Source organism: Narcine bancroftii, chromosome 1, assembly GCF_036971445.1.
Source record: "Narcine bancroftii isolate sNarBan1 chromosome 1, sNarBan1.hap1, whole genome shotgun sequence".
Taxonomy (NCBI): Eukaryota; Metazoa; Chordata; class Chondrichthyes; order Torpediniformes; family Narcinidae; genus Narcine; species Narcine bancroftii.
Genome location: NC_091469.1, coordinates 278,282,986 through 278,300,758, shown reverse-complemented (window position 1 = coordinate 278,300,758; position 17,773 = coordinate 278,282,986). Strand labels below are relative to the sequence as shown.

Genomic DNA, 17,773 nt, shown 5'->3' with positions numbered 1-17,773 from the left:
TTTCCTCCCACCGTTCAAAATGTACCAGGTTTGTAGGTTAATGGGGTGGAAATTAGGTGGAAATGGCCTGTAACTGTGCTGCATGTCTAAACTAAAAAATTTTAAATTTATAAAATTTAAGCATTTAAATAAATTTGAATTTTAACCTCCAGCTCTCCACTTCAGGAACAACTACAACCAAATAGTTGTATACAAATGAGCTCATCCACCAGGCAAAACATTCTCCATCAGCATAAAGTTAACATTACTGGATAGTTAAGAGTAATTTAAATAAAACTTGGTTAAAGAAGCAGGTTTTAACAAGTGCCTTGAAACAGGAGAAAGTAGAAAGAGGTGGAAGGATTGCGGCAGGCTAAACCATCCCAGTTGCATTGGATGTCTCAAATGACATTGCCTGTACACCGAGTGAGCATGCCTTCTAGTACAATTGTCATGCTCTTACTTCATCGGTTTTTCTGCTTTGAGATATCCTCGCTTCCTCTCACCTCTGCAGATACACATTGGGCTCTCTACCTCTGCTTGCCCAGAGACAGGTAGTTAGCAAATCTTTTGTATTTTTCCTCAAGCTCTATTTCATTTCCTTCTTTCACTACATGTAGTCTCTCCTCTAGCAGAGCCTCAGAGAGATTAGTTTTAGCATTACTAAATGCTCATAATTTAAATTAAGGGCCTCGAGTTGGAAATTAAACATGGAATGGTTAGCATACCAGTTAGTGCAATAGCATCCCAGTGCCAGCAACCCGGATTTGAAACCACCACTGTCTGTAAACAGTTTGTACATTTCCCCCTTATCAGTGATGGTTTCCTCTGGGTGTTCCAATCTTCTCCCACCCTTCAAAAGTATACAGGGTTCATAATTTAATGGGGTATTTGGGTGATACAGGCTCGTGGACTGTAAGGACCTGTTACCATGAGTAAAAAGGTTTGGTAGGTTCAAAGGCAAGGACTCTGAACACAGTTTTGGTAGAGAAGGATCTTATTTACAGAAGGCAAGCATGGGAAATGGTAACTGATGCAACACACACACACACACACACATACAGTTTACAGCAGCCATGGGAAAGAAATAGCGGACAATTAATATCAAACGTGGGGAAAATAGCATGGGAACAAAATAAACACACATACAATAAACTAGTACATACAATGATCAAGGAAAAACCACTATAATGCCCCACCACTCCTTGACTCAGTGCAGGCACTGCTCTATGCTACAAGGGACACTAATTAAATACTTCCAACCCTTCTAACACTGCATACCTTACTAACAGTTTCTCCAGCACCCTTCTACATTTATAGGCCTAGAGTGAAGCAGGGTGGTCCCAAGCTGGCAAAGAGGGAGAACAAAGAACACATGGTGCTTTTGTAGTGCTGGAGGTTGTTAACAGGGACCAATGGCTCAGTGCCAGGAGGGTTAATCCAATTGCAACATCCAATGGCCCAAGGCCAAGTATAGGCAGGCTGGAGAGGGCAGTCCATGTAATTTACATGGGTCCAACAGCAAGGGTGGGGTGGAACCAAACCTTGATTGGCAGTTCGTGTGTCCTCCGACTAGGTAGGGGGCAGTGCTGTCACATGACAGCCATAACCCTTCTCAATACAGATATAACTCCAAATTAAAATTTAAAATCACAAAAACTTTAAAATTCAAACTCCAAGACCATTCCTTCATTCCAACTACAATCTGAGACACATGATAAAGTTGTGTTAACAAAATCTTTTCCTTGCAGACAATTTCTTCTCATTTTATCATGGACAGAATCAACACAAAAAGTGCAGAAGGTGGTTATTACTCTAATTATGTGTGGAATGGCCATATCTTTCAGTAACCAAACCCAATCTCATTACCATGCTGCACACACCGAACATTTACTTTTACAAAAGACCCATCTTTGGCTTTGCATATATTCCACCATCATCTTTTCTTCTGAACAATTATTATAAAGAAATGATCAACCTTCAACAAATTAAGGGAACAATCTTATATAATTCACTCTCATATCCACCAACATCTGGATTCTTCTTTCATCGCTGAATGGTCCACTCTTCTATTTCAATATTCTTTCTATTAAATAATGCAATGTTATCTATGGTCTCTATTTTAAATTTAACTTTAGCTATTTCTTTTAATTTCCCTAAAGCAATTTCTACATTTCTCACGATTATGTTTAGCTATGACTTAATCACATGCCTTCAATAAGATATAATATCTCTATTTATCCCTGGAACAATCCTTGGACACATCTACAGTTAACTTCAAAGGAAGGCATTTATTGTCCACATCCTTGCTGCAAGTTATCTCAATGACCTTTTCTTCTATTTTTGGTTACAATAAAACTTGTTTTGTTGAATGCATTCTTTCAATAATCCCGAGCTTTTCATCGGACCGTGTCATTATTCATATATTGAATCTATCGTGATGGCTTTTTTCCAATTATTTCCGACATTTAAGTGTAATATTTGTCTCCAACTAATTCTCCTATAATATACACCAAAAATGTCACTATTTTCCTTCTACTCAATTGCATAAATAATGCCTCAATGTATGTGTGTGAGTGTGAGAGAGAGAAATAATGTCTTACTTCTTTGGCACTCCATTAACCATGCTAAAAACTAATTTCTTCCGCCACTCAAGTTACTACAGTGTGCACCAACTACAAAATACACCAGTCAGTCATTCAGTCTACTTTGAAAAAGAGGATGATGGACTTAAGGCCTGCATTAAGAACAACTATTTCCCCAAGGGTTCAGGAGTGAGATTAGCCATGTGATTACTAAGGGATTACTTAAAGTGGTGGAGAAAAAGGTTGAGAACCACTGCTCTAGATCCAATTGTAACTGAAATATTATGCTTGACAAAAATTGTCATTGGCCTATTTTCTTTTGTTACGAATCCAGAGGACCCCAAAACCAAGCAGTGATAGATATTCGCCAAGACAAATGGTTACTTAAACAAAAGATGCTTTTAATTATCTTTAAGCATGAAAACAGGATCACACTTTAACTTATCACCATTAACTTAACTAACCTAACTTAACCTCCTTCTAATTCTAAGCACACACGTATGTAATGTGTATGCAAGTTTAGAAAAGTTCTTTGATTCACAATCAATCTCACTTCTCATGCCTCCAAATTCACTGGTTGAAGGCAATTCTTATTCTGTGCACAAAATTTAACATATGAAGTTCACCAGGCTTTGGTGCTTGAAAGGTAAATGGTTACCGCTCAAGAAGATTCTTGTCAGTTTTCAGAGAGAGATTTGTTGTTCGCTAGACACCCACAACTGATTCCTTTTAATCAGCCACTTCAGTGCCTTGCCGAAGAAACTTGTCCCATCAGGGCTTTCTAGATGATAACCTCTTACTTTCAGGTTATAACAGAGTTCCTTTTTGTTTCTCTTATTTCAAGCCTGTCCTCTCCTCTTATATGAACCACAAGGGCTTTGACCAAGCTGAACTAAGCACTCACAACCCATCTTCAAAATGGGTTTTTTCCACAAACTTGCCAGCTTATCCTGTTCCAGTCCCAACTGTTGCTGCTGACTGTAAAACTGCAGAACTGATCTTTCTCCCTCTTTCTCTCAGAGAAAAACCTGTTTGACTCCCTCTCTGCTTTCAAAAAAAACTACATGATCCTCTAACACCAAACAGCACTCTATGACAGCCTGCGGCTCCAAGCCAACTCTTCAGAGTTCCTTAGTCTGTTGCTTTTCAATAAAACAATCCATTAGTGAAGTCTCTTGGACACTCTCCAAACCTTTTGCAAAGGCTCTTGGAGCTGGCCTGTCTAGCTTGAGCAGAGTTCCATCATTTTAAATGAGATCTGTTTTGAAGTGTTTGCATGTGACCTACAATTTAGCTCCCAAAAACATATCTATAATCTGTCATACATTGGAGTTATAAACCATGCACATAATGCACCAATCAGGTACAATTAAAACAGTGGTTTTCAAACTTTTTCTTAATTGTATCTAATTGACTCGTTATGTGCACAGTTTCATAACTCCAAAGGAAATGGACAAATGACAATTTTTCTCAAGCAAAATATTTCTCAAGCAAAAAAACAATTGGGTCTAGAGCAGTGGTTCTCAACTTTTTTTCCCCCACTCACATACCATCTTAAGCAATCCCTTATGGCATAGGGATTACTTAAGGTGGTATATGAGTGGAAAGAAAAAGTTTGAAAACCACTGCTCTAAATGAATGGAGCAGACATTTAGCCTACTCCTGTTCCTAGTTCCAATGTGCTTAACCTGAATGAAACAGCATTTCACCCAGGGTCTCAACAGAGCGACTTATAATGTTCTGTACAAACCTTGGCTTCAACAAATTCAAAACACTTTATCCCAGGATCTGAAAAGAACCACTTCTGTACACATAAAAGAGTGTGAAAAATGAACAAAATTTCCCCATTTATCCCTGGGTCAAAATAGAATAAAGTTTGTATTTTTAACATGGGATCTGCAAGAATCCATTTTTACACAATTCATCTAGGATTTAATGTCTACAAATTATAACCCATGAACAAAATAGACAACCTCTCCAAATGTAACTACAGTCCAAATGAACAACTTCTGCTCCTTTACCCAGGGGTCTGAATTTATCTTTTGGAGCAGGCTGACTCAGTGCTGTGTTCTTTGTAATATTTTATTTATCGTTTTAAGTATATTTAAGAATCAACAACCATACAAAATACTAAACACTAAGAAAACCCATCCCTCCATCCCCCCCATGCAAGTCCAATTAAACAGAAAAAAATGAAAAATCCCATCATCATTGCATACAGTAAAACACAGAGACATGGTATTGCCACAATATTATAGCCATTACAGAAGTCTCACACTGTAGCATAATGGGTGAAGCACCAACCAAGCACCAATCAAGCAGGCTGCCTTATCCTCACTGACCATTAACACAGATGCATTTCAAGGATGCATGCTTAGCCCACTGCTCTACTCTCTATACACCTATGACTGTGTGGCCAGGCACAACTTCAATGCAATCTACAGATTTGCTGATGACACTACAGTTGTCGGCAGAATCACAAACAGCAATGAGGAAGAGTACAGGAGGGAGTTAGGTCAGCTCGTTGAGTGATGTCACACCACAACCTTGCGATCAATGTTAGCAAAACCAAGGAGATAATTCTGGACTTCAGGAGGAAGTAAGGAGAACACGAAACAGTCCTCATAGAGGGCTCAATAGTGGAGAGGGTCAAGAACCAAATTCCTTTGTGCCAACATCTCCACGACCCTGTCCTGGAGCCTTCATTTTGATGCAATTACAAAGGTGGCTAGCCAACGGCTATAGTTTGTGAGGTGTTGGAGGAGATTTGGTATGTCACCAAAGGCTCTCAAAAACTTCTACAAGTGTTCTGTGGAGAGTTCTCTGGCTCGGTGCAACACTGCCTAGTACGGAGGTGCGAAGGCTCTGGATAGGAAAAAACTCCAGAGGGTTGTTAACTCGGCCTGCATGATCATGGGCACCAGACCACTCCATCGAGGACATCCTCAAGAGGCAGTCTTAAGAACTCAGCCTTTATCCTCAAGGACTCCCACCACCCAGGCCATGCCCTCTTCACTCATCAGGAAAAAGGTACAGGAGCCTGAAGACAAGCACTCAGTGGCACAAGGACAGCTTCTTCTCCGCTGCCATCGGATTCCTTAATGATCAATGAACCAAAGACACTGCCTTACTTTGACTCTCCGTGCACTATTCTTATTTATTTTGTTCTGGCGCCTGCCCATCTTTTGTCACACCTTTGATGTGAAATGTTTCAAGCCTGAAATGTTGGTTATGCATCTTTATCTTTGCTATATAAAGTACACTGCTTGACCAGCTGAGTTTCTCCAGCATTGTGTTTTTATTTTAACCCTATTCATTCGGGTAGCTGGAAGATTCTCTCCTGTTGGAGCAAATGATTACCTGGCACCTTTGACACATAAATATTTCTTGCCACCTATCAGTTCATGCCTGAATGTTGTTTCTGTCATGATGTATGATGGCATGAACTGTTTCATTCACTGAGGAATTGCAAATGGAATTGAGCATCCATGCAATTCAAAACATAAGTGGAACTTCTAAATTTTTTACCCAAGGTCTGAAAGCATCAATGTCTAGAATCATAGAATCATATAGAATAGAATAAACCCTTTGACCCACATCATACTTGTCAATTGTGATGGTCACCTACTCAAATTCAATTTGTCCAAATTAAGTATGCATCCATCTGAGTTTTTCCAATCCAAGTGCTTGTCTAAATGCCTCAAACATTGTCATTATATCCCCCTCTCTCCCACCTCCTCTTGCATTTCATTCCTGATAAACCACCACTTGCTGTGTGAAAAACATACCCCTCAGATCTTTTCAATTTCTCCCGTCATCTTAAACATGCCCTTTCATTCCAGACACCCTGCCATTTATAATTTATAAACTGTAAAATAACCCTTGAGCAGGTGTCTTTATTAAAATATAGCCAAGAACATCCTTGTGGACATTTGACCCCAGGAACAAGAGCATGATAACAAAGTAACCCTCTGTGTGGAAGTACTAAAGTGAGGTGCCAGTGTTCTGTTATCCTGGGCTCATGGAATTTGAATGCAAAATTGTTTGGATGAGAAATATTGCGTTCCGTTCATCTACTTGGATATATTGGTGTTGGTGGACACAGCATCCAAAGGCACCTGTGTGAAGACCTAAAAACATTCCATTGCAAGTACTGGTTCCATAAGTTTTCCTTGGATTCACTGGAGGAGAAAATCTGGAGCAAGAAAGTATAAAATTTAAATTTTAGCTGGGTCATTCAGGAGTTTAATCAGATACCAATTATTTTTAAAATACAAAGAGTACTGAAAATCAAGACCTCTTGTCTGAAAGGTCAGGAATATTATATCAATTTAAACTGGCCTGACTGAGCTTAAATGGGTACGTCTCATGGAGGTCAGGGAGCTACATAGCGTTGAGGAGCAAATTTAAAAGCACATTATAAGCTTGAATTATTTATTCTTGCTTCTGCATTTCCACTAACTGGAAATTGTTTAAAACGATGTTCAAAAACCTCTAGGGCAGCGTCAAGCTAATTATTATGAACATGTTAAAGCTTGTTTCATACCAGTTAGTTAAAGTGCAGTTGATCAGTTATTTAAGACTTGCCTTGATTAAATGGGTCTCACTTTTAGACAGAATTCACTTCTGAATTTTATTACAAAAAGCTGTATCACTACTCCAACATTACTTACTGGAAACAAAGTCAGAACTCAGAGTTAACAGAGCCAACTTCAAACTGAACGCAAAGATAATTTCAGATTATCAGTTGGAGAAACATTAAATTCACTTTGGATTGGAGGGTAGCTAATGCGACATCACTTTTCAGGAAAAGAGCGAACATGGAATTACAGACCAGGTCGACTGACTTCAGCGGTGGGGAAAATGTCAATGCTAATTATTAAAGGTATCATTTGGAGAGGAGTGATAGAATCAGATCAAGTTGGCATGGATTTCCAGAAGAGAAATCATGCTTGGTAAATGACATAACCAGTGGTGTGGATAATGGTGAACGTGGTATTTTAGGACATTGACGAGGTCCCGCACAAGAGAATGGCGTGCAAAACTGGAAAACGTCATAGGTAGAGAACTGGCTGGCAGGCAGGAAGCAAAGAGCAGCAGTCAATTATGAGTGGGGTAGTGCGAGGTTCAGTGCTGGGACCCCAGCAATTTACAGTATCATGATCCAGATATTTGGATTGAATATACTTTCTCCAAGTTGGCAGATGACGCTAAGCTGGGAGGCAGTGTAAGATGTAAGGAAGATTCCAAGAGGCTGCGATGACATGGACAAATTAGAAGCAGCATGGCAAATATAGTACAATGTTCAAGTTTACTGTCGTCTGATTGCATAACTGCAACCCAACGAAATAGCGCTCTCCAGTCCTCGGTACAAAACACGCAAGCATACAACCAAACGCAATACACATACAGAAAAATATACATGTAAAAAAAAATAAAAATATATATTGTTTAGTAATTATTAGAGTCTCAGCAATGGAGACAAATGCAAGGTTATCCACTTTGATGGTAACAACAGGCAGCTAGTTTATCTGAGTGGTGACAAATTAGGAAAAGGGGAGGTGCAACAAGATCTGGTACACTAGTCATTGAGGGCTGGAATGCAGGTAGAGCAGGTGGTGAAGAAAGCAAACAGCATTTAGGCCTTTATCATGAGAGGCTTTAAAATATAGAAGCAGGGAGGTCTTACGTCAGTTGTATAGGGCTTTGGTGAGGCTACACCCTGTGTACAGATTTGGTCTCCAAATTTGAGGAAGGACATTCTTACTACTGAGGGAGTGCAGCAAAGGTTCACCACACTGATTCCTGAGATGGTAGGACTAATGTATGAAGACAGATTGGAGAGACTCGGATTATAGTCAGTGGAATTTAAAAGAATGAGAAGGGTTCTCTCCTCTCATTGTTCCTCCCCTATTCTGACAGGACTAGACAGGTCAGATGCAGGAGGAATGTTTCCAATTTTGGGGAAGTACAGAAAAAGGGGTCACAGTCTTAGGATAAGGGATAAGCTATTTAAAACCTAGATGAGGAGAAACTTCTTCACTCAAAGAGTTATGAACTTGTAGAATTCCCTACCACAGAAAGCTATTGAGGCTAATTTGCTAGATATATTCAAAAGGGAGTTGGATCTGACCTTTCTGACTAAAGGGATCAATGGGAATGCAAGAGCACGACACTGAGTTTGTATGATCAGCCATAATCATATGATACAGGTCCAAAGGGCTGAATGACTGACTCCTGAATATATATTCTATGATTCTGTGTCAGTTATCTACCGTGTTTTCTGTTTGTGGCATCTTGCCTGTGTAATTGTTTACAAACAGAAATCACTATACTGCCAGTGGAATGAATCACCTCTGAAATACTCTGATAGATTTTGACAATGCAAAGACCTTCATAACCTATATTTTTTTTCTTATCAATAATTAAAAGCAGATATTTTCTGCAGAGCACAGTATTTTATGAGCAATTTCTTGGCAAAATTCAAACATTACAGTTTGGTGGCATTTTATGAAGTTTTCTGTAATATGTTTCAGAATTTGCACACATCTACCTTTTATTATTCTTTAAAAATAATGTGCCAGTTGTTATACCTCATTCCCACCTGTACCATGATAATCAGTCTGTTATTGTCCTGCTTTTTTTTTCTGGTAACCATCTGCTTACCATGTAAACCTGCAGCAACTGTGCTAATGTGGCTGATCGAAGTAGAAAATGTTGCTGGGTGAGTGGAGTAATTTGGTACAGCAGAACTAAACTTCCAAAAATCTACAGCTAGCTGCCTATAACACAGTCTTGTGCTTGAATGCCAAAATCACAGATGTTGCAAAGATAGTGAACGCGCCAACCTTTGAGCTACTGAACATTAACAAATTATTTGATGCAAATATCTTACTACTCCAACCATCACAGGACAAGTCTACAATCAGCATTGGTATTAAGATCCACACCATTACCGCAGATGGGAAGGAAAACCATTGCAAGTAATGTAATGAATGGTCCTATGAACCTCGTTCATATCCTATGATGTGATAGACTTGAAATTCATCTAACAATTAATAATTGACTGAGTTTTGCCATTATATTAGGTACAATTAATAATTATTTGAGTTTTGTCATTATATTAGGTACAATTGCCGCAATAATCCTCTAGTCTCCATGTTAACGCTTTCTTGGTTTGTTCTGAATGCACTATGAATTGGATTTTGTCCATTGTTGTTTATGTCGAGTATTCAATTGATCAATATCCCTGATTCTTTACCTTTGCAGCCAGTCTGTTTACACTTTATAATGTTCTACAGTGTTCTGGTACTTCCCTTGATAAAGGATGTAAGCGTACCCGAATAATTTTATATTCGGGCTTCTCACAACTTACAACCTTTAATTATTGGTTTACTTTCTCAGTTGTTTGTAATTCCCTCTGAATGGCCAGCTGGTCGCCTTTATTTTCTTATCTTCAGGGAATTATTGGTATGTCATGTTCCAAGGGGTTAAATGTGATGTGTAAAAATATGCACAGCCTGTGCATGTGACACAATCATGGTTTTTGACCTAATGTTCAGTTTACTATTGAAGCAATTCCTTTAGAATCTAAAAGAGAAAAGGAACTGTTAAAAACAGATACTGCTTTAAAAAAAATTACCTTTCAGTGTATGAATTGCAATTTTTTGTAACAGCCATGTAAAATTCAGCTCTGTGGGATGAACCCTATTTCATCTTTCCAGTTATTTATCTTTCCCATTTGGATCAAAGACAACTCTTGATGAATAAAGATTTGTGCCAGTGTTTGTTTTATATGAGCTCTATAAAGACTGATGTTTTCCAGATTTCTTGTTACTGAATTTTGAGAAAACTGGTATTTCTTCTCCAGATTAAATCTTTCTCTTACTTTAGTTTGTTATGTCAGCTCTAGAAATTGTTTTGTTCACAGTACAGATGGCTCTTTTACAGTTGGGCCTTGGCTGCCTGGATCATCATTTTGTTGATAACAGTCATTTCTGTCCTGCAACTCTTTTCAGAAAGCATATATATCAGTTGGCTTTTATTGGGGAATATTAAATTAAAATTTGGCAGAGAAAGCTCCAGTTCAAATGCTGGAAAGTGGCAAGTCAAGGACAAATATTATCAGCTCCAAGTTCTGGTTAATACTTCACAATTTCACTGAATTACCTTGACAAGCCCATAAAAAATATTGCACAAATTTTGAAAGGCATTTATTGTCATATACACAAGTTTAATATACACATGCAATGACAAAGCTTACTTACTTGGATATCTTCCTTAGATTAAAAAAAGGTAAATATCTGAGGCAATAGTGTGGTAACTTATCACTCACCTGATACTCGTTTCCTGAACGGCTTTAGATGCTCCAGCTGTGTGATTGGTGCTGGCATTTTTGTTGGCAGTCATCCTTCCCGATCTCCTCAGAGTCCCTGGTCACCTGCAGAAGACAGTGACTTATTAATTCCTTGGATCTGCATTTTGACATAATCCAGAGGATAATAATGTGACATCACAACATTTCAGAGATGACGCCTGCCATTATAATGGAAAGAAAATTCTGCTTTTTGATGAATCACATGGAAACCATGAATATGGACACAAATGTATTGGCTGGCAGCTAGCACACACAAATTGCAGTTAGAGTTCCATACAAACAGGAAACAAAATAGCCTTCATTTATCTAATGCCTTTAGCATGGTGAAAAATTCCATGATGCTCCACAGCAGTGTAATTGAGGTCATCCAGGAAGTAATTCATTGAGGCAGAAAGGTTTCACATCTAATCAATTGATAAAAACATAGTTCAGGCCCTTTGGTCCACAGTGTTGGCCTAGAATTTCTCTACTGCGTATCTCTTCAGTTTTCTCAGTTCCATGTACCCATCTAATTGTCTCAAAAGATCCCACTGTACCTACTTCCACCACCGTTGCTAGCAGCTTTCTATGTGCCCTCTGAGAAAAAGTGACCTCTTATATCCACCCCTGTACTTACTCCCAAGCAGAAATGTGAGAAAGCATCTTAAAAGTGTATGGAGAGACTGCAGAGAGATATGGATAGGTTAAGAGAGCAAGGGTCTGGCAGAGGGAGTACAATGTTGACAAATGAGAGGCTATCCACTTTGGAAGATCAGAATATTATTTAAATGGCAAGCAATTGCAGCCTGCTGCCATGCAGAAGGACTTGGGAGTACTTGTGCATGAATTGCAAAAGGATGGTTTGCAGTTGCAGCAGGCTAGCAAGATAGCAAATGGAATGTTGTCTTGCTAGAGGAATGGAATTTAAGAACAGGGAACTTGCATTGAAACTGAACAAGGTACTGGCAAGTCTGCATCTGGAGTACTGCATGCAGCTCTGGTCTCCTTACTTGAGAACGGATGCACTGGCTTTAGCGGCGGTGCAAAGGAGGGTCACCAGGCTGATGTCAGGGATGAAGGGGTTGGCCTATGAGGAGAGTTGTCTGGTACTGTACTCACTGGAATTTAGAAGAGCGAGAGGGGATCTTATGGAAACATATAAATTGATGAAAGGCATTGTGTTACAGAATGAGTTAATACAATTATAGAATATCATATACCTTAAGGGGTAAGGTTAGATTGTGGGGGTTTAGATATTAGTTTAGGTACACTTCACAAACAGACATCTCAGGAACATTTCACAAAAGACATCTCATTTGAAATGCAAGCGCTATGCCAAAGCATAGACTTCATGTCTGCCAGTGTCTTTACAGAACTCATGAAGTGTGCCTATGAAGACTTCACAAGAAGGTGTTAATGGGACTGATGTTGTAGAATTTAAATGGACTATTATCTCTAAAGGAATAGATGTCTGGGCTCAGAAACTGATAAATCTTTTGCTATTAAAACTGGTACCAGCTTGAAGTCTGCTGTTCTAAGAGGGGTCATATGGTTTTGCTGAAAGAGAGAGAGAGAGAGAGAGAGAGAGAGAGAGAGAGAGAGAGTTTACAGCAGGAGTTGGTGCTGGAAACTCCAAGTTTTGCAGACCTGTTGCAAGTCCCCATTTGAAGATGGGTTTGAGTTCTGAGTTCAGCCTATTCTAAACCTTGTTGTCAATTACAAGAGGATGTGGCTGGTTAATGTGTTTCTCCTGAAATAGGGGAAAAAGAACTCTTTGTGGTAACCTGGAAGAAGAGGTTACCTTTTCAAAAACCCATGAGGGGAAAGTTTCTTCAGCAAGACACTAAAGTGGTTGATTGAAGATCAGTTTGGGCGAGTGTCCAACAAACAACGAATCTCTCTCTCTCTCTCTCTCTCTCTCTCTCTCTCTCTCTGAAACCAACAAAGATCTTCCTTTGCGGTAACAATTTAAGTTAAAGCACCAGAGCGCAGTGAAGATCATAAATGTTAAATTCTGTGCACAGTATGAAAATTGCCTGATACCAGTGAACTTGGAGAAGCGAAAAGTGAATGATTGGACAGTGAAACAAAGAACTTCCCTGAACTCATTACATACACGTGTGCTTAGAATTAGAATGGGGTTCCGTTAATAGTAACAAGTTAAATATTGATATTATTATATATGAAGAAATCTAAAAGCATTTTTGTTTAAGTAACCATTGACTTGGTGAATTTCTGTTGCTGCTTGTTTTCTTTAGAGTCCTCTGGGCTCGTAACAAGAGATAAGATTGAGGTAGGAAAATTATTTCCATTGGTAGGGGAGACCAGAACTAGAGGGCATAACCTCAAGATTCAGGGTAGTAAATTTAGAACAAAGATGAAAAGGAACTGCTTTTCCAAGAGGGTGAATGTGGAATTTGCTGCTCATTGAAGCAGTGGAGGCGACCACTAATAAATAAATATATTTCAGGCAAGGTTACATAGAGTTCTACAAAGTAAGGGAATTAAGGGATATGGGGAAAAGGCAGGTAGGTGGAGATAAGCCTATCATTAGAACAGACATGATCACATTGAATGGTGGAGCAGGCTCGACGGGTTGGATGGCCTACTCCTGCTCCTATTTCTTACATCCTTATGTAAAAGCCCAAAGAAGTCAATGCTATTAATTTGAGCCAGAAACTCTACAATCTAAATCTCTAGGCAAACCTATTATAGCACTGAGCTTTACAAAAAATGTAATCATCTTTGAACTCCTGTCATTTGTCCAATTTCCCACCTCCATTCAAGCAAATAAACCTGTTGTTGCCAGAACACCACACCCAATCCCACCTGACACTGTCCTCATCCTTTGGAGCAGAAGGTCATAAAGGAGACACCGGGTTGCACATTTTAACTCAAAAACAGCCATTATTCGACAGCACAGTTGGCAGAGTGATAAACACAATGCCATAACAGCGCTCATAATCTGGGTTCTAATCTGGCGCTGTCTGCAAGGAGTTTCGATGTTATCCCTGTGACCAATGTGGGTTTTCCCCAGGTGCTCTAATTTCTTATCATACTCCAAAACGTGCGGGGTTGGTAGGTTAATTGGGTGTAATTTGGCGGCACAAGCTTCAATGGCCAGAATTGACTTCTACCATGTCATAAAATAAATAAATCACGCAGTAGCTGAATTGGCCCCCAATGCAGCCTCTTGAACCTCTTAGGCATTGAGATTTAGAAACATCACACTGAGTGGGGCATATTGGATAACATAAGATCATGTCATTTGGAAGCATTTTGATAAAAAATGCCTTGGCTTCTTGTGTAACAGCATGCACTGTGGTGTATCCCTCAACTTCCCCTTAAATCAAGTTGGTGGGAACTGTGGCTTCTGCAGGATTGTTTATATATTTCAAATTCTAGTTTTCTTCAACCTACAACCACCACAATCTAAGGCCGTGGTCATTGAACAGTGCATTTTCCATAATTCTTTATAGTTGATACATAACGAAAGGCCAATGTGGAATTTCTGGAATCTTTGATATCCCAACATGTGTGGGTTCAATATTGCCTTGATTTGTGCCACATATCTTTTCATAATGTTATTCCAGTAAATAAATACTTTCCATTGCCTATCAACACAGAAAATTATTAGAGCTTAGGTCACAAAGAACATTGCACGCTATTACCCTGAAAATTACCAGTGCTGAAATTAAGACATTTTTATGAATCAAAATTTATTGACATGAACAAGTCATGAAATTCAGTGAACTTCAGCTCTTACAGTTACAGTTTTAATAGAATTTCTGCAGAAGTTTGAAAGCAAGAATAAAATGGAACACCTTCACCTAGTAATGAACATTAATGCTCAAGCTTCAGTGTCCTCACATAGCACTTCTTAATAGATTGCTTCACAAAACTGAAGAAACACAATGAGCCACTGAGTTCACGCCATATCTCAGAACAATCTCATCAATTCCATTTACAATGCCCTTGTCATATATCTTCTCTCAAATGCTCAACTAAGGAACTGAGAAGTTGGTTACAAGCCCAAGGGTCCCTGAACCTGGCACCACAAATAGATGAGGTACTGAAGGAGCCAAATTGTATACAGGCAGTCCCTGGGTTACATAAAGGCTCCATTTCTGAGAACTGTTTGGAAGTCAATCTTTTTCCAAGTCAGAAGTTTCCATTTTCTGTAGCTACCCATAATTATGTATGTGCAATTGCTGCAATTCCCTCACTTCATCAAATATTAACGTCAACATTACCCATAATTAAACAATTGGAAATATATGTAAAACAGAAGTAAAACACCAAAATCTGTAGATACCATGGCAGAAGTAAAAATACAATGCTGGAGAAGCTCAGAAAGTCAACCAGTGGCGTTTATTCAGCAAAGGTAAAAATACATAACTGGCATTTCAAGCATGAGCCTTTCATAAAGGCATGGAAAAAAAGTCGACGGATGTCCGAACACCTTCTCTCCTCTCCCCCTTACAGCTTTCCTCCCCGATTCCTCTCTATTCACCTAGCCATCCCTCCTCTCCCTGTTGTGCCCATCCTCCCTGCTCCACCTGTTACCTCCTGCATTTTTCGACCACACCTCCCCCCCCCCCACTCTTTTGTTTGGACACCTACCAACATTTTTCCATACTTGATGAAAGGCTCAAGCCCAAAACGTCAATTATGTATTTTACCTTTGTTATATAAAGGACACTGTTTGACCTGCTGAGTTTCTCCAGCATTGTGTTTTTAATTGGAAATATAAGGAGAATTTGGTCATTAATAGAACACCACAAAATATATTGCTTTACATCTATTATCTCAAAAAGTGCTGAAAGAATGAATGGGATCATTTGCATATAGTCAGATTTCGATATTAGGTCATCTGTAACCCAGAGAACCTCTGAACCTGACTTCATTAGCCATGATATAGAACGCAAGAGCAGGTAGGTTAAGATTATGAAACATTGATTAGGCTTCAACTGAAGCATACGACTTCCTTGGAGAGAGTGCCAAGTAGATTCAGTTTTTAGGAGAACCATTAAAGTACACTGGACAATGGAGATTTTCCTTCCTGAACACTTTTGGATGCATTTTATAGATTTTTGTGATTTCCTGTCATTTTAAAATCTGCTAGTATGTTTCCCACAAAGCAAACAGTTTAGGTCAGTCCAAATATGCTCTGGGCATTCATTCAGTGCAGATGCTATGCAAATGTTGTCTTAGGCCTAGGCATGCTTAGTCAGGACAGATGAAGACTGGTGATATAAGCAGCTCACATGTACAGATGCTGTGCATTAGATTGATGTAGACTGAATACATGTTGGTGCACATGTTCTTCAGGAAATAACAGTGAGTGTACTTAACAATAGCATTTATTGCATTCAGGAAATATCAGTACAGAAGAAATATCTCATCAATGTCACAACAACTGTGATACATTCTGCTATATTTGTGGCAAGTATACATCGACAATGAGATAGACAACAGACTCGCCAAGGCAAATAGCGCCTTTGGAAGACTACACAATAGAGTCTGGAAAAACAACCAACTGAAAAACCTCACAAAGATAAGCGTATACAGAGCCGTTGTCATACCCACACTCCTGTTCGGCTCCGAATCATGGGTCCTCTACCGGCACCACCTACGGCTCCTAGAACGCTTCCACCAGCGTTGTCTCCGCTCCATCCTCAACATCCATTGGAGCGCTTTCATCCCTAACGTCGAAGTACTCGAGATGGCAGAGTCTCACAGTTTGGCGGGCAGCAACCTCCTTTGAAGAAGACCGCAGAGCCCACCTCACTGACAAAAGGCAAAGGAGGAAAAACCCAACACCCAACCCCAACCAACCAATTTTCCCCTGCAACCGCTGCAACCGTGTCTGCCTGTCCCGCATCGGACTTGTCAGCCACAAACGAGCCTGCAGCTGACGTGGACTTTTTACCCCCTCCATAAATCTTCGTCCGCGAAGCCAAGCCAAAGAAAACACAAAATGCTAAATTCAATAAAAGTTCACTTAATGTTTTTACAACTTCCTACATGATACAGCAAATCTGAAATTATCTTTTATGTTCATCTTGAAGTTGTCTATCATAATCCCCAATTTCTTTCCAGGAAGCAAACTTTTTGAAAAAATTTGTTGTCTATTGTAATTTTTTTTAGATGGAAAGTCCAAGGTTACTGTTCCACAGTCTATTGTACTATGTCAGCATGCCCAAGGCTGGTATAAACTGTAGCATTTATTCCAGGCTGAGCTATAGGCTTTGGTCTCACACAGGGGATGGCTTCTCCTTTGGCATCGTTGGCAATGAAGGGGTTTCTTTTCTAAGTTCTAAATGTCTTGCCCCATTGTCTGATTCTATGAAGCATGGCTCTACACCTCTAGCTGGGAAGACATCCTTTGCCACACAACCAGACAGAATATTGGTCTCATCAAGGTCCCAAATATTATTGTAAGATATCCTGTTATTCAATGTTATGAGAGTAAGATCTGCAATGGAACATTATGCAAAAGAAATGTTGCACAAATCTTGCTGTACCACATAATATTAAAAATGCAAATTAGTTGATAGCTGCCCATCCAAGTAATGCATCAGAGAGTTTTCTTAATTTGTACAATCTGTAGGTGTAGGAACTCAGCAGAAATCAGGATAACAGGATTAATGATTAGAATTAGCTAAGATAATGCATTCAACAGTAAATATTTATGTGGTGATACAATCACTAAACTGGCCACACTCCCACTGGCCTACTGCAGAGGGCAACCACCGTACCTGCAGGTAGGCAATTTGGGAGGCTGGTCCTACCCGCCGGCTGTCAATCATCGGCCTATATAAAGACTCGAGCCAGCCCCTTCGGAGAGCCA

At 39.4% G+C, this 17,773-nt stretch overlaps 1 protein-coding gene across 10 annotated transcripts in view; it reads right to left on the bottom strand.

Moving 5' to 3' along the window:
• dennd2b (DENN domain containing 2B) overlaps positions 1–17,773 on the bottom strand; it is a 354,119-nt gene that overhangs the window by 185,123 nt on the left and 151,223 nt on the right. For all 10 annotated transcript variants that reach the window (XR_011345486.1, XR_011345509.1, XM_069900472.1 and 7 more), the window contains exon 2: positions 10,900–11,004. Coding sequence is in view for 8 of the 10 variants with exons in the window: in XM_069900472.1 (XP_069756573.1) it covers positions 10,900–10,973 (74 nt within the window). In the remaining 2 variants the exon portion in view is untranslated. The remainder of the gene's footprint in view (positions 1–10,899; positions 11,005–17,773) is intronic.